The 23,317-nt window shown below is 41.4% G+C and overlaps 1 protein-coding gene across 1 annotated transcript in view; it reads right to left on the reverse strand.

Moving 5' to 3' along the window:
• The window catches only part of FBN2 (fibrillin 2), a 257,434-nt gene extending 234,380 nt beyond the window's left edge, over positions 1-23,054 (reverse strand). Inside the window, exons 1-5 of the mRNA XM_049648459.1 lie at positions 22,210-23,054; positions 21,321-21,403; positions 16,167-16,265; positions 12,939-13,034; positions 4,471-4,566 (exon numbers count right to left, since the gene is read on the reverse strand). Coding sequence (XP_049504416.1) covers positions 4,471-4,566; positions 12,939-13,034; positions 16,167-16,265; positions 21,321-21,403; positions 22,210-22,463 — 628 coding nt within the window. The 5' untranslated portion in view covers positions 22,464-23,054. The remainder of the gene's footprint in view (positions 1-4,470; positions 4,567-12,938; positions 13,035-16,166; positions 16,266-21,320; positions 21,404-22,209) is intronic.
• Positions 23,055-23,317: the final 263 nt, after the last annotated feature.

Here is a 23,317-nt window from a genome sequence, read left to right on the forward strand (position 1 = left end):
AAGAAAGTAACATTACAAACATGGCATGATTGTACAGAATGTAATGAGCAGCCCTCATTGATATGATATGCAGGGAAACTATATAGGTCTACAAAGTAACGTATTTCATAACAGCAATGAGAAGCAGGATAAAAGTAGATTTCATGTTACAGAACAGTGGATTCCAGTAAGAATGGAAAGATCCCATGCTTCGTAAACTTTATATGTGTAGTAGAAAAAAAGATTCAAAGCATATCCTCCAAAATGTTATAAAATGATTCATTCTGACTGGAGGAATTATAAATACTTGCATATTTTTTGTTTATTTTCTAAATTGCTTTGTAATAAATGTGTATTTCTTTTATATAACAAAATTACAATGGAAGGAATGTTTTCTAAAAACTATCGCTTATACTTTTCTTGGAAGTATCAAATCCACTGTGTATAGAATTTCGCATAATATGCCAGATTCTTCTCACACCACGCTTCCTTATATTCCTGGTCACACTAATTTGCTGTTACTTCATGGGCTGAACCAACCTACTGCACATACTTTATTATAAATTCCAATTTATTAATGTTGATTCATACATGCATCATTTATTTCTGAACAAACTTAGGTCTGGTCTACCCAACTCCGACAACTCACGAAAACCCTAGCTTTGCCTGCCTCTGTTCTTATTCTTGGGAGACATGGTCTGAGTAGGCTGTATAGCTGCCCCAGTTACTTCACTACCCAAAATGTGGGTGGATGAACAAAAATACATAGAATAACTCAATAGCTTGTAATTAGATTTCAAGTTTCATTATGCAACTTAAAGATGGTGGCTGCCTCTTTCTAGAGAATTCACCATGACCATATTCCCACTGAATTAGACAATAAGGGATGGGCTATCTGTATGCTAAATGTTCAGTTTAGGCAGGACCATAATCATACAAAGGATGAATAACCAGGGTTCCAACAATGAAATCCTGCCTCACAACAGGGTGAGTGAGTGAGAGCCCTGTGAGCAGGGGTATTCAAGCAGAGGGCAAGTGACTCCTCTACATGCTTTCAGATACTGAGATCATGTATTAGGTCCTACAACTGGATGATTTTATGAAAGTTATCCTAAAGTGAAATCCATCCATATTTCACTTTGCACAAAGGCTTCAAAGTTTACATTTTATAAACTTTAACATTTGCAACTTGATCTCACCTTTCTAAAAAGGAGTTTCAGATTCACAAGTGGAATTTTTCTTAAAAACGTCAATATAGGGGCGCCTGGGTGGCGCAGTCGGTTAAGCGTCCGACTTCAGCCAGGTCACGATCTCGCGGTCCATGAGTTCTAGCCCCGCGTCAGGCTCTGGGCTGATGGCTCGGAGCCTGGAGCCTGTTTCCGATTCTGTGTCTCCCTCTCTCTCTGCCCCTCCCCCGTTCATGCTCTGTCTCTCTCTGTCCCAAAAATAAATAAAAAACGTTGGAAAAAAAAAAAAAAGTCAATATATTAAAAAGTAAATCCCCAATCCTCCTTTTTGAAGGAGGATTTACTGAAAAGTGTACATTTTAGAGGAAATGTCACTAAATATAAGAATATTTGAAGTTTCACCAAATGTATCTACTTTTTAAAGAAAGTCATGTTTACGTGACAAAAAAAGTGTGTTGTAGTAATTTATGGATAATTTAGAAGAGTCTATAATATACTTCTAACAGATGTTCCTTTTATAAGCCTTAAGGAAAATCCAAGATGTCAGCAATCATTTAAGTCAAAGAAGGTGAAATAGGGACTTTGGGCTGGCTGCATTTGTAGTCAAGTAATCACCATATCTTGTCCAGAAATCCCTTAGGTAAGTTCATTTCTTGCCTGCCTGCCCCCCTTCAAGTTTCTACTGATAAATAAGAAGGTACATTATAAATGTTAGGGGGAAAAAAAGCACCAGGTCTTGATATATGATGCTAATTCCATTTTTGTGTATTCTCAGGTATATATAAAGTGCAATATTTATCTTTTTTCAAATGCCATCTGTTTGAAGAGACAAGCCAAAAAGAATGGAGTCCCTTCATGTGCCTTGGACACAGCTGGGTTGTCTGCCTTCTACAATCAGCAGTGGCCCTAAGAACTCTTTAATGCTAAATATAAAAAAGATCATTGTCCATATCAGCAAGAGGGAGAAAAGAACTCCAAAGAGGTTCCACTAACCCACCACAAAGACTCAAGTTAAATGCCATAATCATGCCAGCCACTCAGTTACCACTCAGTCTCTGTCTCCAGTCCAGAAACCAGTCTGCCAGAAGCCCAGATAGCTGGAAAAGCAGCCGTGTTTTATCATACAACTGATTCCCAGATGTCAATTTAAAGGAAAATTATATGTATCCTACATTAAGGAGGAAAAAGATCCCTCATTTTATAAAAGTCTTTTTTTTCCTTTTAAGAGAACAAAGAACATATATTTTGAAACTCCGTGATTGAAAAAGACAATACAAACTACAAATGTTAACAGGGCACTTGCCCCTATTCACTAAGCTCAACATAAATAAATTATTCCTTTTGTATTTGTGTAGACAATGCTTCCTAAGAAAAATCATGAACTCTACTTTTAGTGAGATTAGCTATTACACATTTAAATATTCCAGAAAATACCTTCTAAAAGCACGTAAATTCATATTTGCAATACAAGAATGGAAATTGCTAAGTTGTTTTTTTTTTTTAAAGGAACGAAGTTTTAGAATGTCACCCAAAGGGTAGTAACTAAAAACATTTTTAAGAAACAAACCCATGTTTTTAAACATTAAAAAAAATTAAAAGAAGGAAAAAAGTTGGGGCACCTGGGTGGCTCAGTCAGTTGAGCATCTGACTTCGGTTCAGGTCATGATCTCACAATTTGTGGGTTCGAGCCCTGTGTCCGGTTCTGTGCTGACAGCTCGGAGCCTGAAGCCTTCTTCAGATCCTGTGTCTCCCTCTCTCTGCCCCTCCCCCGCTTGCATGCACACACCCACGTCCTCTCTCTCTCTCTTTGTCTCTCTCAAAAATAAACGTTAAAAAAATTTTTTAAGAAACAAATTCATGTTTTAAAAAGTATCCTTTAGGTCCATTCATTAACTAATTAATTTTGTAATTTCTTCTGAAAACATGCTACTGTACATGTGAAATATATGTAAGTCTTCATTGGATTCCCATAAATTTAGTAAGGACTAACAAATCTAATGAATGAATAACTGTTGAGAATAATGATGTAATGCCTGGAAGCCTCTGACTTGAAACTGCCCAATTCCTTCGCCAATTAGGAACTGAACTTGAAATCTGCTTAGGATGAAAGAACTGCCAAAGTTGCATGACTTCCAGAAAAATGAACATCATTCCACCAATTATAATTATGTTTGAAAGTTTAAATTGAACTATTATCCATGCTATAGTATTTAAATAAACTTAACATTATGTAGGAAATTTGTATCATTCCATTCTCAACAACTTACCTTTTTATGCTAACATTTCACAATTAATTCTTTTTCCCAAAATAAAAGCATATGGGAAAGACATTTAAATTTATCCTAAGTATATCTATAAACTCTGTCATTTGTGGAATGTATTTCAGTCCCAAGAAATCTCAATTACTTCAGGAATAATATAAATATGGCAATATATACACACATACCAGTGTATGCTAAATGGCTGCATATATCTTACTTTTCAAACTTCGCTGTAGGATTCGTTTCTCAGTTTCTTCTCAAGATTTAATCCAAATACTATGATACAGTTTTCGTCAGGGTAATGAGTATACATTTTTAAATATAAGGTTTCTTTGCAGTTTAAAGTCTCTCTCTATATATAAATGGTCAACCACTATTTTTCTGTAATACTTCAATGACATAGCTTCAGATACTCTAGCATTCTGCAACAAAGAAAGTGCTCTACAAGTTGAGATGCTATGACAATGCCTGGGGAAACAGGATGTATGTCATTATGAGTGATTATGTAATACTGCTTTCAGTTTAAGCATATTTTTACTCATATAGTTCAGTGTTAGTTATTTATCACATTTTAGAAGATTAAACATCTTTGACATGCCACTCGCACCCATTTGCTACCAAGACGCCATTTAATAGTTCATTTAGCGCGTCAGCCCTGGAGATTTTCAGCAGTCAATAGGTCATGAGTTTAAGTGCTATTCGTATTATGGTAAACTGGTTTCACATGGGCTTGTCTGACCGTTCACATGATAAAGCAGACAATGCTGGATGCCTACTGACCAGTCATTCCTCCACTCCTTTTCTCCTGCCCAACAGAACTTCCACTGGCCTCCCAAATGGAGGTCACTCTGATGGAGAAAACTGACATTCTTCAGCTGTTGTTAGTTACGTCTCATAATCTTACATCTCAAGTTCTAGACATAGTCAATGACGAATAAAAGTATTATTTCCTTAGAAAAATTCTCATTGGATAACAAAAAATTACATGTTGTTACAGCAAAAGAGGCTCCTCCAAAGGGAGGTTATCACTTCTCTTTTCTTACCTCTTTCACACTGCGGACCAGTGAATCCATAAACACAAGCACAGCGGTTGGGTCCAATGCAGCGTCCACCATTCTGACATCCATTTTCACAGACGGCTGCACACAAAACACAGCAAGAAGCTCATTAAACAGTAAATCTCCAAGTACAGTTGACCTCTGAAGAGCACAGGTCTGAACTGCACTGGTCCACTCCGATGCAGAGATTTTTCGATAAATACGGTACAGGACTGTAAATGTATTTTCTCTTCCTTGGGATTTCCTTAATAACATTTTCTTTCCTACAGCATACTTTAAGAATATAGCATATAATACATGTAACATACAAAATATGTGCTAATCGAATGTTTACGTGATCAGTAAGGCTTCCCATTAACTATTAGCAGTTAGGTTTCTGGGAATTCAAAAGTTACATACTTAGATTTTCAACTGCAGGGGGGGTTGACATCCCCCACCCAAGATCCATGTTGTTCAAGGGTCATCTGTACAATATTTGGTGGAGATTAAACCTATAATGGATCTCACCTCTCAAACAAGCTACAGCTCACATCACCCATTTAAGTAAATATATATGATGTATATTGAGACAAAAGCCTACACAATCAATTTAAGTCACACTGTTAGGCACAGGTTCGGTAAAAGTTTTTTTGTTTTTTGTTTTTATTAATCAGAATCACAAAAATTAGCTGGTTCAAATGTTCATACTATCAGAATATGACTATATAATCGTCTATTTTAGCTCTATTAGCCCCATAATCGAAATTCACAGGTAAGGAGGTGATTAAAATATGGGGAAATGCAGGAAAAAGGGGGCAGACAACAGGTAGCAGAAAGAGAGAGAAAAAAGGGGGAGGTATGTGACATGGAAAAATAAAGAGGATATGGCAACACAGAGAAGGAAAAATCAGAAAAGAAAAAAAGCCCCTCCTAAAAAGACAGGGTGGGGGTGGTCAATAAGAAAAGGGCAAATGTAACATGAAAAGTGAGAGGGAAATACCATCAATTCAGGAATGAAACACCAGAAGAAATAATGAATCTGGAATCTGTAGACAGCACGTAGAGGATATAAAAGCTAAGAAGGGAAAACCTCTCTGTGTCAATATAATAAATATTTTTATTAAAAAATTAACCCACGGTCCAAAATTTTTATGACACACACAGGCAGCCTGCACTCTTTCACTCCTTTCCACTTGGGACCAGGGAAACCAGGATTCAATTCAGGCTCTGTGGGCCCCAAGGAGCCAGAACTGACCCTGAGCCACTCCCCTCCCCCACTGCACCACCCTCAGCAGCCAGGACCACAAAAAGGAAACCATTCTGCAGATTCCCTGAAAAACAAGTATTCCTACTAATTCTCCTGACAGCAGCTGAATCTAAGAATCATGCCTTCTCCAAGAAAAAATACTAAGAGCTTGTCGGTCAACCCACCCACTTTGTTGAATATCAACAATGTCCTCATAGATGAAAAGGATTGCATTCTATGACTCATGCTCAAAAAACAGAACTTAAGACATTAAAGCAAAGTGAGGGGGCAAAGCACATCTATGTGCCCTTCAAATGAAGTACATATCCAAAAAGGGAAGCTCAATAAATAAACTGACATCTAAATATGCAATAACGTTGCTATTTCCTTACCGGGAACGTTCAGCTGGTTTACCTATTTTCATCCACACTACTCCAAGTGGCTTCTGTTCTGCTGACAGTACAAAACCAAAACATACTCTGAAACAAAAGATGTCTTCATCTTAAAGCACCACTGTGCTAATAGCTTTAAGATTCTTTGTCTACAGCAGGCTTTGCTCAAAGGCAGGAAGTAGTCTACGTCCATCTGCACAATTAGGCCTGTGTAAGAACTACACCTTTCGGCTTCTTCCCTTGTCCCAAGCTGAGTTCTCCATAGCACTTCCTACTCATTACTGTCTGGAAATATGGGCTAGGCAATCAATTAGGTGAAGAAATACGAAGGATAAAGGAAATAAAGGTCATGAGAAGTATGAGAAAGATGGGAATGGACAGGAATGTGGAAGAAAACAAAAACCTATCCTAGAACGCTCAGTAGTGTGTAACTCCACAGAAACAACTGCCAGTGTTTGAAGATCTGCACTGCTACAAAGATACACTGCAAAGAGGTGGCCCTTGCCTAATGTAATGAATTACGGTGTGAGAAAACTGCCTCAAACATCAGCAAGCTGGAAGAAACGAAAATGGAAACCATTTTTCCTGACGTGTTCCCTCATGAGACACATGCTAGGCTTTAAGGTGACTGGGGAGAAAACATTCACGGTAGACACTCAGGATTTATCCCTGTGTTAAGTGAAGGAAGAGCTTCTCTCAGGGTTTTCCAAAAACACACTTCCAAATCCCAGGTAGAAGAAGGCGGCTAGATAATCCTGGACTTTGTCCTGGAAAGAACTCGTCCACTACAGATGAAACCTAGTGTAACCTGTTTAGGCTATACTCATAATGTCTCTCTTCTCATTCTCTCTCTGTGTGTGTGTGTGTTTGTGTGTGTGTGTGTGTGTGTGTGTTTTGTTTGTGTTTCTCAGTGGGGAAAACATATTTATTGTTCCTAGAAAATTCAGGTCACCATACAATATGGTTTGTTATTGTAAATACTTTAAATAATTTTTTACAAATTTCTCTATTTTAATTTTTAACAGGGCAAAAATATCCGCAGATGTAACCTACTTAAACAAAAGATCTTCGAGATCCTCAATAACTCTTTTTTCTTAAATGTAAAGGGTTCCCATGAACAAAGAGGATGAGACCCACTCGTACAGCTACTGGCTGACATTTCCAGTTTTTGCGTGAGAGTTAGCTCCTTCCACAACACAGACCAGTTTGCTTGCCTTTGTATCCCCATTATCTAATGTAGAAGTTGATGTACCGCAGATACAAAAAAGTTTTTTTTGAAATACCTGAAAGTTTTGCAGTCTTTTTTCCACTATTTTGGAAGGCAGAATGCCACAGTGAACAGATGAGCACACCCTAATCAAATCATCTTTCTGATTCTGCTGAAAAAGAGAGTTAATTGTCCCTAGCTTAGAGGGCCCCGCAGATTAAATAAAACAGTGTATAAAACAAAGTGCACAGTAGCTGCACATTGAAGGTGTTCTACAAACTTTAATTCTCCTTCTCTGTTATTCTACAGGGTATTTTATGAAAAATAAGACACGCTCTACAGAATCCAAAGTTTACACTGAGGAACAACAGCAACAGAAGAGAAGCAGGCAATGCATGTAAAAGTGGAACACAAAAATAAACAAAAGAAGTTATTTTCCTTAAGAATGAGTTATGATAAAAATTATTTTTTTTAACTTTTATTTATTTAAGTCATCTCCACACCCAACATGGGGCTCAAACTCATGACCCCGAGATCAAGAGGTGCATGACCTTCTAACTGAGCCAGCCAGGTGCCCTGAAAGTTATTTTATAAAGTAGTTTTTCTTGTGACAAAATATAATGGAAATGCAAATTTACACTTCAACTGGAGTTGGAAAGAAACGTGAATATGCCTAAATTTCCGCCATGGAAAGAATGCTGACCACCCAGGAAGAAAAACAATGCTTACACCTGCTGTGGGATATACAGCAAAAGGCAGTGGAGAAAAATACATGCTGCATACTATCCACAGCAACTTCCTAGGGATCTTTATCACGGCCTATAATTAACCTATTATCTATATAAAAATTCAGTCTTGTGCTCCCAAGTTCATATTTCCCTAAGCTCTCTCCTAAGATCTTAGCTCAAACATCTTTCCAGTTGGAGGTGGAAGGGATTCCTTAAACTATCAAATGCAAAACAAAATCCTTGCTATTCCATATTTGCAGCCCCACCTAACCCACTCCCTGGCTATTTCCCATTTCAGAAAATGACACTACCATTCACATTCGGGAGCTCCACCCAAACCTCCAGTTGTCATCAGAGGTCTTTGCTTTTTGTTTTTCTCCACCACCACCAACCACCGCACCGCCACCCCCCCCCCTGCCCACCGCATGCCCAGCCCGTCAGCACACACTTCCTTCCACAGATTCTACCTCCAAACACAAGCACAAGGCAAGCACTTATCACATCCTCAATTACACCAGCACCAAGCATGGGCACCACTACCCTGTCTGCTAACTGGCCTTTCATTTTCTCTCTCACTCTTTCTACAACCCAGTTCCAACACAATAGCCAGAATGATGCTTCTAAGTCAATCAGATCACATCATTCCACTGCTCAAACTGCCTCAATGACTCCAAATTTCTTTCCTTGGGGTATAAGGCCCTCTACCACCATCTCAGAACTCACCTCCTACCCTTACCTCCTCTCCTCTCTTTAGCCACATGGGTCTTCTTTCATGGTCTCCAAAATACGCAGTCTGTTTGCACCAAATGTCCTGTTAATCTGCTTCTCCTTCTGCCTGGAACCCTTTTCCCACTGACCTAAAATGGGACCTTTTGCTCACGGATCTACTCCCAACACCTTGCACAGCATGGAGCTCCTAGGAGTGACTCAATAAACACTGCTGAATGAAATGAATGAGTGCTTTCTAAGGAAGACTGTCCACATTTCTGGGAAGGCAGCTAAGCAGTTTACATGTTTTTATAATCTTTATTTTAGCAAACATATTTCCAGGACTTTTCTGGATTCACAGGCTGAGAGTTTTTACACCTGCTTCCTTACTCTCAGTACTGTAATTCTCTCTCTCTGTCTGTCAGACAACTCAGGAAGTGGCTTCCTTACACCATGTTTTGAGCTGATGTCACACCTTGCCACCTTCTTACTTGCTGTGAATGGATTTTTCTGGTTCCATGATTTGCCTGCATCATATGTCCTATGAAGCCTAAGTACTGTGCAAGGATAGTTTTGTCTCAGGAGATATTCAGAGAACAAATTTTCATATATGCTGCTCTTTTTTTAATTTTTTAATGTTTTTATTTTTTTTAATTTTTTTTAGTATTTATTTCTTGAGAGAGAGAGACAGAGCGTGAGTGGGGGAGGGGCAGAGAGACAGGGAGACACAGAATCCAAAGCAAGCTCCAGGCTCCAAGCCGTCAGCACAGAGCCCGATGCAGGGCTCGTACTCACAAATTGTGAGATCATGACCTGAGCCAGTCAGACACTTAACCGACTGAGCCACCGAGGCGCCCCTCATATATGCTGCTCTTCTGACCCAGTGCTTTTCCCTTTCCCCTAAATGAAAAATGTGGGGACATTGGTAGAATTTGGCACAGAGACAGAAGAACATAAAAGTGCCTCCTGTAGGAAGAGAAACTATTTTCCATCCCTTTACTTTCCATTTCTGTGAAGAACAGGGAAGGGACACACTAACACACTCTTTCTGCAGAACCTTCAGGAAAATACATACACACACACACATATACCCCAGACAGATGTATCAGCTGAATTCAGGCTGAAAGCAGCTAGTTTCATAATAGATCTGAGTAAATACTCTGAAAGAACAGTAGAGGCAGGCTCTTCCCCCCTATAATTGTAAAGTAATCATCATTCTCCCCTATAGACCAAAAGGCTGAGTTTAAAGGATAATTGTGTCTCTTCCCTTACTACTCAACTCTATAAAACAGGAATACAATCAGATCTCCTAACATTTCTGTATAGGTATAAAAAAGGTATAAATCGGCCTCCTTATAATATTATGTTCATAAAAGGTTTTTTTAGTGGTTATAAACTGGGGTCCATTGTATAAAATTTCGAAACTACTTAAATGTATGAAGAAAATATAGGAAAAAAAATCATCCATGAAAAAAGAAACTTTGCTACGATTTCTGTTCCACTGTTGTCCAGCTATTTCCTGCTTCTGCCTGGCCAAACCTGGCCCAAAAAAGTTGTTAAACTGGCATCTCTTATTCCCGCAAGGAAAGTGGCCTCAGTGCAGCGTATTCTCTCAAATTCCTTAATGCTCCACTTCCCAAACTTGTCAATCTCAGATTATCTTAACATCTGTAGCCATACCTGAAAGCCACCTACAAAAGGGATCTGTAAACTACAGCCCACAGGTCAGATCTGGCCCACAACCTGTTTTTGTACTGCCCGTGAGTCAAGAAAGGTTTTAATATTTTTCTATGGTTGAAGAATCAAAAGAACAGTATATTTTTGTGACACAGGGAAATGGTATAAAATTCAAATTTCTGTGTCCAAAAATAAAATTTTGCTGAAACACAGCCAAATTCTTTCATTTACATATGGTTTATGGTCATTCTTGCACCGTAACAGAAGAGCTAAGTAGCTGTGAGAAAGACCACAAAGTTTAAAATATTATCTGGCCTTTACCGAAAATGATGGCCGACTCCTGACCTGAACAAAGTATTTTTCTTCAAGTTGATTCACCTACTTATATTAAATTATTTTAAAAGAAAACTTCATAGCATTTGTAAATGGAAAGCTGTATTACCCTAAATGGAAGGCAGACCTAAAAATAACAACAATCACAAGAAGATACCACTTCACACCCAGTAGGATAGCTATCTCACTCACACACACACGCAAACAAAAAGCCGAAGTGTTGGTGAGAAGGTGGAGAAATCAGAATCCTTGTACGCTGCTGGTGGGAATGTAAAACAGTGCAGCCACTAACAAAAACAGTAAGGCAGCTCTTCCAATCAAAAAGAGAATCAGCATAGGAGCCACGAATTCTATTTCTAGGTATGCACTCAAAAGAACGGAGAGCAGGGACTCAAGGGGATGTTTGTGCATCTATAGTCACAACGGCCAAAAGACAGCAGAACCTCAAGTGTCCATTCACGGATGAATAGACAAAAACAAAAGATGGTCGATACATACAGTGGAATGTTCACCAGCCTTAAAGATGAAGGAAATTCTAACCCATGTTCTAACATGGAGGAAACTTGAACACATTATGCTAAGCAAAATAAGCTCGTTACAAAAGGACAAGTACTGTGTGATTCCACTTACTTGAGATATTGAGAGTCAGTCAAATGTACATATACAGAAAGCACAATGGTGGTTGCCAGGAGACAGGGTGAGGGAGAAATGGGGGGGGGTCAGTGTTTAATGAGTACAGTTTTACTTGTGTACCTCAAAAACAAAGTTCTGAAGATGGATGGTGGTGATAATTACAAAACAGTTGTGAATGTACTCAATCCTACTCAACTATACACTTAAAAATAGTTAAAACAGGGGCGCCTGGGTGTCTCAGTTGGTTAAGTGTCTTCATTTTGGCTCAGGTTATGATCTCAAGGTTCATGAGATAGAGCCCTATGTCGGGCTCTGTACTTGGGACAGCAGGGAGCCTGCTTGGAATTCTTTCTCTCTGCAACCCCACCTCCCCTCAAAAACAAATAAATAAACTTTTGAGAAAATGGATAAAATAGTAAATTTTATGCTTCATACATACTGAAAACAACTTTTTAAATCTTTTAAAGCTCTAACAAAAGTAAAATAAGATTAACTTAAGCAAGGTAGATACTCTTGCACTTCTACCGTTTCGTTTTTCTATATTAAAAGGATTGATGACAGGGGAGCATGAGTGGCTCAGTCAGTTAAGTGCCCAACTCTTGATATGGGCTCAGGTCATGATCCCAGGGTTCTGAGATCGAGCCTTGTGCTTAAGATTCTCTCTCTCTCCCTTTGCCCCTCTCCCTCCTTGTGCGTGCACTCTCTCTTAGATAGACAGATAGATAGATAGATAGATAGATAGATAGTAAAATGCTGATGAAAAATTCTTAGGGAGGTCTCAAAGATCAGCAGCAAACCGAGACTCTGCATCTGATGAAATCCACATGAAAAGGGGCCTTGTTACTATTTATGATTCAATGATGTTTGACGTTGTGTTCTTTTACTCATCCATACTTTAAAATATGGGGATTCTAGTAAGAGTCCCACCATTTGGGAAACACAAACTTCAAGGGATATGTTATTATCCAAGAGCTACAATACCTACATCTTTGTTAAAAGGTTATCTAATTAGTGCAGAATATTCTCCAGACAGTGAAGAGAAGATCTTTACTGGATTAAAGCTCCCTCTTTCACAATGACATTGCATTTTTAAAAAATCATTTCATAGCCCTGCACTACCGTATTGTATCATTAAACATATACGAGCAAAAGACAGTTTGTAAGATTGGCTCTCCTAGGGTTCATTCTGGGGTATCCTAAAGAGAGAGAGAGAGAAATCGCAACAATCTTTACCATTTCTTCAGTTTGGTATTCATCTTTTATGGAGCTAGATTTTTAAAAAAGCAAGTGAGTACTAACTTGTGATATATGTCAAATCTGATAAAGTAGGGGTGGTACTCAACATCAGTCCTCTAAAACACAAACACTTTAAAGAGAAACAAATCTCATATGATACAAATTGGAAATTTAAGTGTAAGGGATGGCTTACTACATAAAATTATTTTTTTAATGATCATAGGCTTCACACCCCCTTAAATTATGGCTTAGTATGAAATACCCACTGAATCAAATGACTGCTAATAAATGAAGTCTATGCCAATGTTCCTTACGTTGTCCACAGTAAGTTCCAATATATCCCTTCTGGCACTGGCAATGGTCATCAGCACAGGTCCCTCCATTCAGGCATCTAACATTGCACTGCTGAACTGCAAGGAACAGCAAAAAAGCATAAAAATATCAATCACTATAATTACAGTGTCTGTGAGTTATAAAAGTATACTAAATCCCAATTCAATGGCAAATATATTCTACAGAAGCACTATGACACAAATACATCTTTATTTGTGTAAGTACACACACGAGCATATGTGTTACATTACTCACCATGCCTTTAAAACATATTACACTTTCACTGTCAATCAATATATGATGACTAGTAGTGTAGTTTCCAGAATGTGGGAAGCACTTGTGTATCCATTTGGAATGCAGGGGCTGAGTGCCTGCCCTATGTGCTCAGCGCCCCACTGTAATGAAAGACTTACTACCCACTCTCATGAAGCTACCATTCCCATAGACGGACAAAACACAAGTCAACAAATGCCACAAATCCATCATAGGTTGTGACAGGTTCTCCAAAGGAAATTGTGTCATGAAAGGGAATACCCTGGAGTCAAAAAGGAACCTAGACAGAAGCGAGACAAGAACCATTCTGATGCAACACTGAAACTGAGTTCTAAAGAATGAGAATGAGCCAGGCATGAGAAGTACCAGCGAGGAACCTCACAGGGAGAGGAATCAGAAAACTGAAATACTCTCAGATGGTAAAGTTCTTCTGTTTGAAGAACTGAAAGGGTTACATGATTATAAAGAGTCAGGCTGAGAAGAGAAGATCCTGGAGAGGCATCCAGAGGCCAGCCAGATAATGCAAGGCCTCCTTCGCCATTGAAGGTTTTGCATTATATCCCAAATGCAACAGAAGTCATTGAAAGGATTTAAATCAGACAGTAAAGTGATGCAATCTGTATTTTTAAAGGATTCCTCAAGCTGCTCTGCACAGAAGAGATTTGAAGAGAGCAAGAGCAGAAGCCAGAGAAGCCCTCGGAAGGTTACTGCAGTAGTCCCTCTGAGAGAGGTGGAGCGCTAAACCATAGGCTCTCAGTGGTGATGCAAAGGAGAAGATGTATTTGAGATGTTTCCCAAGAGAACTCACAGGTCTTGTTGAAAGAGCTGATATGACATGAGAGAAAGAGGGAGAAAGCGAAGAGAAACAGTTGCTCAAGCACTGGGTGGATGGCAGCTGCCATTTGCTGAGGCAAGAGAAAATGGAAGTAGACTGTGGGCAACAATGAATCAAATTTCATGCTACCAACTTTCAGAAGTTTACTAAGAGCATCACAGAGATGTGGAATAGGAAATGGAACAGGCAAATATGAGGCTCAATGGAAGGATATATTCTGGAGATGATCACTATGAGTTAGCAACATATTGGTAGTAGTTGAAGGCATATATGCAAATGAGTTCACCCAGGGAGACCAGACTGTTGACAATGCTGAACTCTGAAAGGAAGTCTAATGAAGAGGACACGGACAGGAGACTAAAATAATAATAATAATAATAATAATAATAATAAAGGAACACTGTGGCCATTGATATTGCACTAGTGAAGGGAAAAGAGCATTTCATAAAGAGAGTCAGTAATGGTGCTAAATGCCTTAGGAAGTGGAGCAGGGTGGGGAATGGAAAAGAGAAAATATTTCCTGATGAAAATAGAGTTATTACTCAAGGCCACAGAAATTCATGGATGCCCTCTGGAATTATATACCATAAAATGAGGGTAGGCCTATGAATGTTTTGTTGCCCAGGCAGAGAATTAAAAAGTTGAATTGTACAATTTCTCCAGGATTGGGTTTGTTTGTTTGTTTTTTGCGGGAAAACTAAGATAAGACAATGAAGATATGGGCAAGAATATCTTCCAGGCGTTCAGATAAGGGAGGTTCCGGAAAGCAATGGAGGAAATCTGCTAATCAGGGTGGTCAGAGAAAGCCTGGATGAACTGTGAATGAGAGCTTTAAAAAGCTGAGAAAATGACGGATTATTTTCAAAGAAAATGAAACTAAAGTTCTACTCAGAAGTTTCATCAGAAGACAATGACATGTCATAGAAATCTTGAATCTTCAATATCTGAGTCAGACAGATTCTCTTGCATGTCTTCTTAGGGAAAACGTGGAGAGAGAAATGTTAAAAATGAAACGTCACTCTGGCTTGAGGCAAGTTTAAAATTTTATTCAATTACTGAGCAATTAAATAAAGAGTATCTGCTTCTACTCTGTTAGAATATTACCTTAAACACTGGCCTAAAAGATTACGCTTGAAGACCCGACAATTCTTAGCTAGGTCATGAATAACACAATGTTAGTCTATTGTTGTGATCTTTCAGGGTTGCTGGGAGTTCGTATGTGTAAAGCAGAGCAAGTTAATAAACGTAAAGCATCATGTCAGTACACAGTATTTTGTCAGTTACCTTGCCCGATTAGTTAACCTACAAAACAGGACAGGAACCAGAGGATTACACAATAGGCAATAAACAGAGCATAGGGTTTGCAAATGCCTACAGGTTTAGGCACCAGAACACGTGGATTCAAATCTATGTTACCTTGGGCAAGTTATTTAACTCAAATGCACCCATCTTCTTTCTCTGTAAAATGGGGTCATAATATTACCTCATAGTTCTTTTTATGTGAGGATTAAATAACATGTGATCATCAAAAACATAAAACAGTACCAGGCACATAGTAAAAACCCAGTAAGTTACAGTTCTTATTCATTTAAAAAAAAAATTTTTTTTTTAATGTTTATTTACTTTTGAGAGAAAGAGAGTGAGTGGGGGAGGGGCAGAGAAAGGGAAAAACAGAATCAGAAGCAGGCTCCAGGCTCCGAGCTGTCAGCACAGAGCCTGATGCGGGGACTCGAACCCACGAGTCCTGAGATCACGACCTGAGCTGAAGTCAGACACTTAACTGACTGAGGCACCCAGGCTCCCCAACAATTCCTAATTATAAAGAACTTCTCCACTGAATCCAGGTACTTTTATAACATAGATGCATAGCTTCTGGACCAGAATTAAAGCATTTTGCTTAATAAACATCATGACCCTACTCCTTCTTAGTTTTTGGTGACGATAATTAAGCCACCGAAGATTTTTCACTCCAAAGACAAATACAGATATAGTTAGTAAGGAAAATAATCAGAGACTTATACCCTTGTTGAAAAAGACATTTTGCGTTTACTCAGAAGTTTCAGAATAATGCATTAAGTAAGGTCACATCTAAGAAACATACTTGATTTTGATCCACAGGTTGGTGATATTTGGCCGCTGGAACAGGTACACATGTTAGGACGGGAACAAAATCCATCTCCACAACTATTTCTACAAATTGCTGTGGAAAGCACAATAGGGAAGGAGAGGAACAATTAGGTAATAATCCACAGTTTACAAAACCAGAAAGCTACAGTTAACAACACTAAACCTGAAAAGCTAAGATAAAAACAACAACAACCATGGGATACATAATGACTAATTTCAGATATGTAACAAAACTACCCATTGTAGACATGAGACTTAGTCTCATAAGTATCCTTACAATAATGTGCAAACAAATGGCACTATTTCAAGTTCCATAGCCCTTTAATTCTCCCATCAATACGGGTCATGTTTCCCATTCAAGGCAGAGTGTTTATACACGGAATTTACCACAAGACAACAGTCTTGGTCCTAGAAGCTGGGAGGACTGAGGAAACCCAGAGGTCCCACATACCTCAGGAAACACAGCCCACTCTGGAAAAGATCTTCACAAGATAGAAAATACAAAATGGGTGGAGCCAGAGACTCTGAGCCCTAACCACTTGGCCAAGCCCCAGGGGTTCTGTGCACATTCCTTCCCAGCTGGTATCTGACCTGCCCCATCATCAATCTTTGTTCTCCTTAATAATTCCCTCTCTCCTTCCTCCAGCCTTTCTTCCCTCATGCCACCACCACAACGTGGCCTATCCCTGCTGCTCAGAAAAGCTGCTGCGACATTTTGATGGAGGGAGAGTCAAAGCCTCCTGCGGTTGTGACCTCCAAGGTATGAGGGTCATCACAGCAAAGAATGTTAGGCTCACTGACACAGCACATACCATGGATCCTCAAAATCGTCAGCAGAGTGCTTTCAAATGGGAAGGCTCTCCCATGTTTAGTCAGTTCATTTATCTCCATATCTACAACTGAATTCTTTGTTTGTGCACAAAGTCTATGTACTTTAATGCTCCATGAGTAGATGCATGAAGACAAGAAGAGGAGAGTCTGGGAATGTCTTCAAACTAGCTATAAACATTTATGCAGATGTGCATATGTGTCTTTTGCTAGACAGGGGTCTCACAATTTTCAAAAAGATCTAAGACCCGCAATAATATAAATGGCGTGTTCCACAGAAGCAAGCTAACTCAGTAATTGTTTTCCTTCTCCAAATTGCCTCTTGGCATCCACATAATATGACCAGCATCTCCATTAGTAGTCCTTATAAGTGAAAATGTCATAGATCACAGTGTGAAGACTGTTAGGCAAGAACATGGTTCCTGTCAGAGTGGACCGTTAATTTCTAAAATGTGCTACAGTTTCTGATCACCAATAATTTTCCAGTGACACATATTCACTAAAATAATATCTTATGTCAAAGCCCCCTATCCCCAGCAAGCTGACATTGAGTTTAGGCTTAGGTGATCTACAAAGTGCGAATACCCAGGTCCTAAACCCAAGGAAGGTCTCATGGAGGAAGACCGGTCATCCTCAGACAGCAGATCTCTGTTATGACCACAGGTGTGTGCTCTATAGCTGTGAGCCAGTGAGAAGGGAAAGCATGTAGGCCCTTTCTCCTCGTGCTCATCTCAAATTAAGATTTCCCTCACCAAACTGTCTATCCCTCCCACAGTCATGAAAACCATGAGACCCAGAAACACCAAAAGGAGAGGGCAAGAGGACATAGTTGTTAGGATTTTACAGATGCTGGGAGAAGGTACGCAGCACAGTGAAGAATACACAGTACGCCAGAGGTCTGATGTGGAGCTCTTGTGCTACCGTGGACCCACTGTAAACTTAGAAAAAAACACACAGCTTCTCTGGGTTTTGTTTTCTTCTTGGTAAAAGAAAACAGAGCTTATACTGGAGGGATCTGATGTCTTTTCAGGTTCAAATGCTATGATTTCAGGCCAACTCCCTCCCATTCTACTGATCAAAATGCCCTTCATAGCAAAATTTCACAGTAAGTAAACCAACAAACTTTCCCACTGCTTCAAGTTCTAACAAGATTAAAATAAAACCAAACCAATGAAAAGTGAGAGAGTCAATTCCATTCCTTCGGAAACAATATTGGGAAGTTCAGAAGTACTTCAGTGATCTTTGCAGGTCACAACTAAGAACGCTGACAACAAGCACAGAGACTCAAATCAAAATGCATCAGGTTTGCAGCAGTTTGAGAAATACATTTTTCTTTTATTATCTTTGCCTCTTCATGAAGCCTGGTGAAGGCCAAACAGATTAAAATTCTAGATGGTAATCATTTTAATGTTTTCTGTAAAGAAATAATTCTGTTGTATAAATGTATGAAAAAAATAATCTTTGGTGCATGCATTCTATTGGTATTTTACTTATCTCTTTTTCTAAGTTGCCTCAGAGCTTGCCTTTTGCTAAATGATAGAAATTCAATAAATACAATAAATAACTTATCATCACCAGGAAATCCTAGAATGAAAATTCCCGATTTTGACTTTATGATGGTTTCAGTTTGGTTATTATCTTCACATATTATCATTTTAAAAGCCAAAAATAATTGAACTACTAAATTTAATGTAAAGTATTAAAATTCAAAATTTAAGTGAGATCTCTACAACAAAATATAAAGCCATTACATTCTTCCTCTACTTTGTGCACTATTTCAATTTTTTTTTAAACGTTTATTTATTTTTGAGACAGAGAGAGACAGAGCATGAACAGGGGAGGGTCAGAGAGAGGGAGACACAGAATCTGAAACAGGCTCCAGGCTCTGAGCTGTCAGCACAGAGCCTGACGCGGGGCTCGAACTCACGGACCGCGAGATCATGACCCGAGCCCAAGTCGGCTGCTTAACCGACTGAGCCACCCAGGCGCCCCTGTGCACTATTTCATAGTCTTGGGTGTTTGAGTTATTTTTTTAATGCGCTGATATTTTTGTAGAGAACTCTTGATATATGTGCTATACACATTTTTGGAGATTTAAGAATAACTTCAAAGTTTATGCTTTCTAGAGATTTATGATACATGTAACTTCCATTGTATTTCATAAACACCCAAATATTTCAAGTAGTAGAAATGCAGGCTACAATGTCACTGTTGTTCTGAGATTTCCAAAGTGGTTTTTCTAAACAAGTAAAAAGCACAACGTTACTGAAAAACTAAAAGTATTTAAAGCCAACATTCAGAGGGCTACATATATATATGTACATGTATGTGTATGTATACATACACATACATGTACATATATATATATATGCACAATATATCCATGTATGTATATATTTCTACCACAAATATTCTGGAAGGCTCTGTTCTCTGGAATTCCCATTCCACACCAATCCAATAAAATCTGACTTTACAGATTTTCAACACATACCATAAACCGATCCCTTCTTCTCGGCTGCTCTCCAACTCAATAATGGCAGTCACATTCATTACATTTAGTGAGTCAGACTTTCCGCAATGCCTAAGTCATCCCAGCTAGTATGGCAGGTGTGTGGTGAGTGACATTAGCTGCTTTAGGATTCTAGGAACCATGTTAACTTTAAAGCAGGCATGATTATGCCCTACTGGCCTGAAAGAGTAAATACACCCTCCATAAATGCCTCACATAGATGATTTCTGCATTGGAGAAAAAAAGAATGCACTACCCTTTCTTCCTTTTGAATAAAGTAAAGGCTTATAATCAGAGGGTTTATGTAAAATATTTATGAATCACTTTAAAGAACAGTCATTATTTCCCATTTTTGCGTCCCAACTGGAGATTGTGGGATTTTTAGAGTAGAAAAAGTTTTAAGAAACAAGTCTTCCCAACACTTGAGATTTCATTCCTTTTTAAAAAAGTGAAACAACATTACATTAAGGGTCTATCTCAAACCCACAAAACCAATAAATATAGAGTCAGAGATGCCACTACATCCTTATTATCCCTTGGCTAGTGAGGCTTGCCCGTTTTCTCTGTTCACAGTTGCATAATTATCTTTTCCCTGGAGAACATGAAGGTCAATCTAAAGTCAAGATTGGCTCTAAATGAATGTGCTGTCGGGGCGCCTGGGTGGCTCAGTCGGTCGAGCACCGACTTCGGCTCAGGTCACGATCTTGCGGTCCATGAGTTCGAGCCCCACGTCGGGCCCCTGTGCGGACAGCTCAGAGCCCGGAGCCTGTTTCAGATTCTGTGTCTCCCTCTCTCTGACCCTCCCCCATTCATGCTCTGTCTCTCTCTGTCTCAAAAATAAATAAACGTTAAAAAAAAAAATTAAATGAATGTGCTGTCTATGATACCTGGCTCTCTTCCGGACAAGACAAATGTGACTCTGCTAGATAAATACACAGAGGAAGGCCAGTCACACTTCAACTCACAAATTCACAGGAATGTGAAATAAGACATCCTATGGCCCATCACGGTGAGGTTGATAACTAATGACTTCTCCAATTAGAATTTAGGAAAGCTACATATACTCCTTGAAAACTAAATAAAATAATAAAAATTTTAAGGCCAGAGATGCAGAACTTTTGAAGTTCTACGCCTCACACTTTGAAAAACCTACTGTACTCTAGGAGACAGATATGGAGCCTGAAAATCCTAAATTTAAATATCTTCAGGAAAAAAAAAAACAACAACAACCTCAAACCATTTGGGAAGAGTTCTTTTAAAAATTTTGTTGACCTGGGTCAACTCTAAATCCCTGAGAGAGTTCCTTTCATATCTATGTTATGTGGCTGTTGAGATGAAACCAGAGATAATAAAGTGGTTTTGTACAAAGGCCTAAGCAAGCTTGATCTTCAAAAGTCCTAAACCTCATGCAGTCAAAAGCCAGATAATTTACATAATCACATTGTGGTCTTATCTGGACTCTTTTAGGAAAAAGTGGTTTTGAGTTATCTAGGGAATTGCTGTACTCCCCCTTCAGTTTGTATTAATAGACACAGAAAGATAAAACTTCCAAGTATCTCTGAAACCTTTATCATTATTGCCCTTCAACAGAGCCTAGAAGTGGAGCCTAAACTGATGTAAACCGGCTGCTTCTTCCTCAACACTCGAATGGGGCCGCGTCCTAATTACCACTGCTTTGTGGCCACTGGATTCTAAAAGCAACTGTGTTCCCCCCAGGACTCAATGCAAGAGCTGGGCCCTGACAGGGGGCCGACCGCGCTGCCCAGGCGGCAATCCCCATCAGGCACTCACGGACAATGCACTGGTTTCCTCCAGGAAGCGTCTTCCATCCAGGGCAACAGTAGGAGTGGAACCTGGATCCGCACACGTTGGGCCTGCGATGGACAAGCGAGGTCACACACATGGAGGGAAGGGTACGGTAACACATTAGCGGTTTTCCCAAGCAAAACCCTGAGTGAGAGGATTTCGGGACAACAAGCAAACCAAAACTACACTTCACATTCTTGGGGCTTGGGGCGCAGACAGGGAAGTACATGGGCTGGAACAGGGGAGGGTCGGAAACGTCTAAACCTTGCTTTTCGTCTGCCCTCCGTATTGCCTTCCTAAAGGGCGAAAAGAAACTTAGAAACATGTCATTTGCTACTACTCTAGCCTCCGGATGCAGAGAACAAAGGGATCCCTCTGTTTTCAAAAATCCTTGCCCTCGTCCCCAAATCCGTCCCTCCTCCATCCACTGTTCCTGCGGCCCCGACGTGTCCAGGAAGGCGCGTCGGCAGCTGAAGCGCTGGAGTTTGATGATTAGACTGAACCGTAAGCCCCGCACTGGTCCTCAAACAAAAGGCTCGGGAGCGGCGCCCCCGACGGTGGGGTGCTGGCAGGCTCCACCAGCCCCGACGCCCAGTGGACTCAAGCCCGCCTCCAGCCTCACATTTGGAACCTGTTCCCGCACCGCGGTCACTGCGCGCGCTCTACCATCCGCACCCGGGGGCCTCCGACTCAACCCCCTAGGGAGGGCTTTTTGCCCACTGAGCTGCAGAGGAAAAGGGGAAGGCGCTCCTGGGAGTCCTCGGGATTCTGGTGGAGGGGGCCGCGGCTTGAGCCGCCAGAACTAGGCTGAGGGAGGGGTGGGATGGAAAGCTGCCAAGGCAAGGGTCCCCCCCAGTGCCTCCTGCCCACCTACCCTCGGAGCACGTCCTGCTGTCCTCGTCTGCGGACGCGGCTGGCCGCCGCGGCGCCTTCCTCGCGGTACTCAGGCACCGCGAACCCGCCTTCGGAGCCCGCCGCCGCGGGCCGGACCTGTTGCGGGGGCGGCTGGGGCCGGGGCGGCTTGGGCGGCGCAGGCTGGGGCTGGCCAGCCGTGCCCTGCGCCCAGAGCGCCACGCAGCCCAGCCACACGAAATAGGGCTGCAGACACAGCCGCCGCCGTCTCCCCATCGCGGGCGCCGAGAGCGCGCGGACCGTGGTCCGCGGACAGGGAGTGCTGGGAGACAAAAATCTGTGCGGCCTGAAAAAAGTCAGGGTCTACAAAGCCCTCCGTCGGCTCCCGAGACTCCCCGGGGCTCGGGCTCCCTGCTCTAGCGGGAGCCCCGGAGCGAGCGCCGTCCCCCTGGCTGACGCCGGGGCGCGGGCTCTAGCGCAGCGGGCGGCGAGGCGCGGCGACGGTACAGCCGGCAGCCCTGCGCGGTCCACGTTGCATCCCCCGGGCCACGGCCCCGAGCGACTCCAGGACCGCCAGCGGGTGGGGGCGGGAAATTACAAAAGTAACCCGAGCAGCCTCGGCGTAAAGTTACAAAGAAAGCGGACCTCAAAAGAAAAAAAAAGGCCTGCACGCAGCGCCGCGGCGGATTCCCGTGCGCTCCGGGAACAGATCTTGCAAAGCTGCAAAAGTCACCAGAAAGAAGCCGGCAAGCAAACAAAAGTCGCCCCCCACGGAAGAGGGTCTCCTCCCGGCTCGCCTGGAGTCCCGCGGGGCAGCGACGCGCCGGCGGCGGCTGAGGAGCCGAGCTGAGGTGTGCGGGGCCAGGGCGAGCCGCCGGTGAGAGAGAGGGCAGGAGGCTGGAGGCCGGGGAAGATGCGGCGGGCGAGGGTGCGGCGCGGGGGTTTTGAGGCCCGGCGGGGCGTGGGGCGGGCCGGCGGGCGGCGGCTGTCAGTGGGGGCTGGAGCGCAACCGTCCACACGTGGAGCGCAGCCCCGACCCAGGGGCCGACGCACAGTGGGCGGAGACAGAGTTAAGGGGCGAACGGGTGGGGAGGAACAAGGGGAACTAGGGGCTGGGGGAGGGGAAGAGG

The sequence above is a fragment of the Panthera uncia genome, assembly GCF_023721935.1.
Source record: "Panthera uncia isolate 11264 chromosome A1 unlocalized genomic scaffold, Puncia_PCG_1.0 HiC_scaffold_17, whole genome shotgun sequence".
NCBI classification, from domain to species: Eukaryota; Metazoa; Chordata; class Mammalia; order Carnivora; family Felidae; genus Panthera; species Panthera uncia.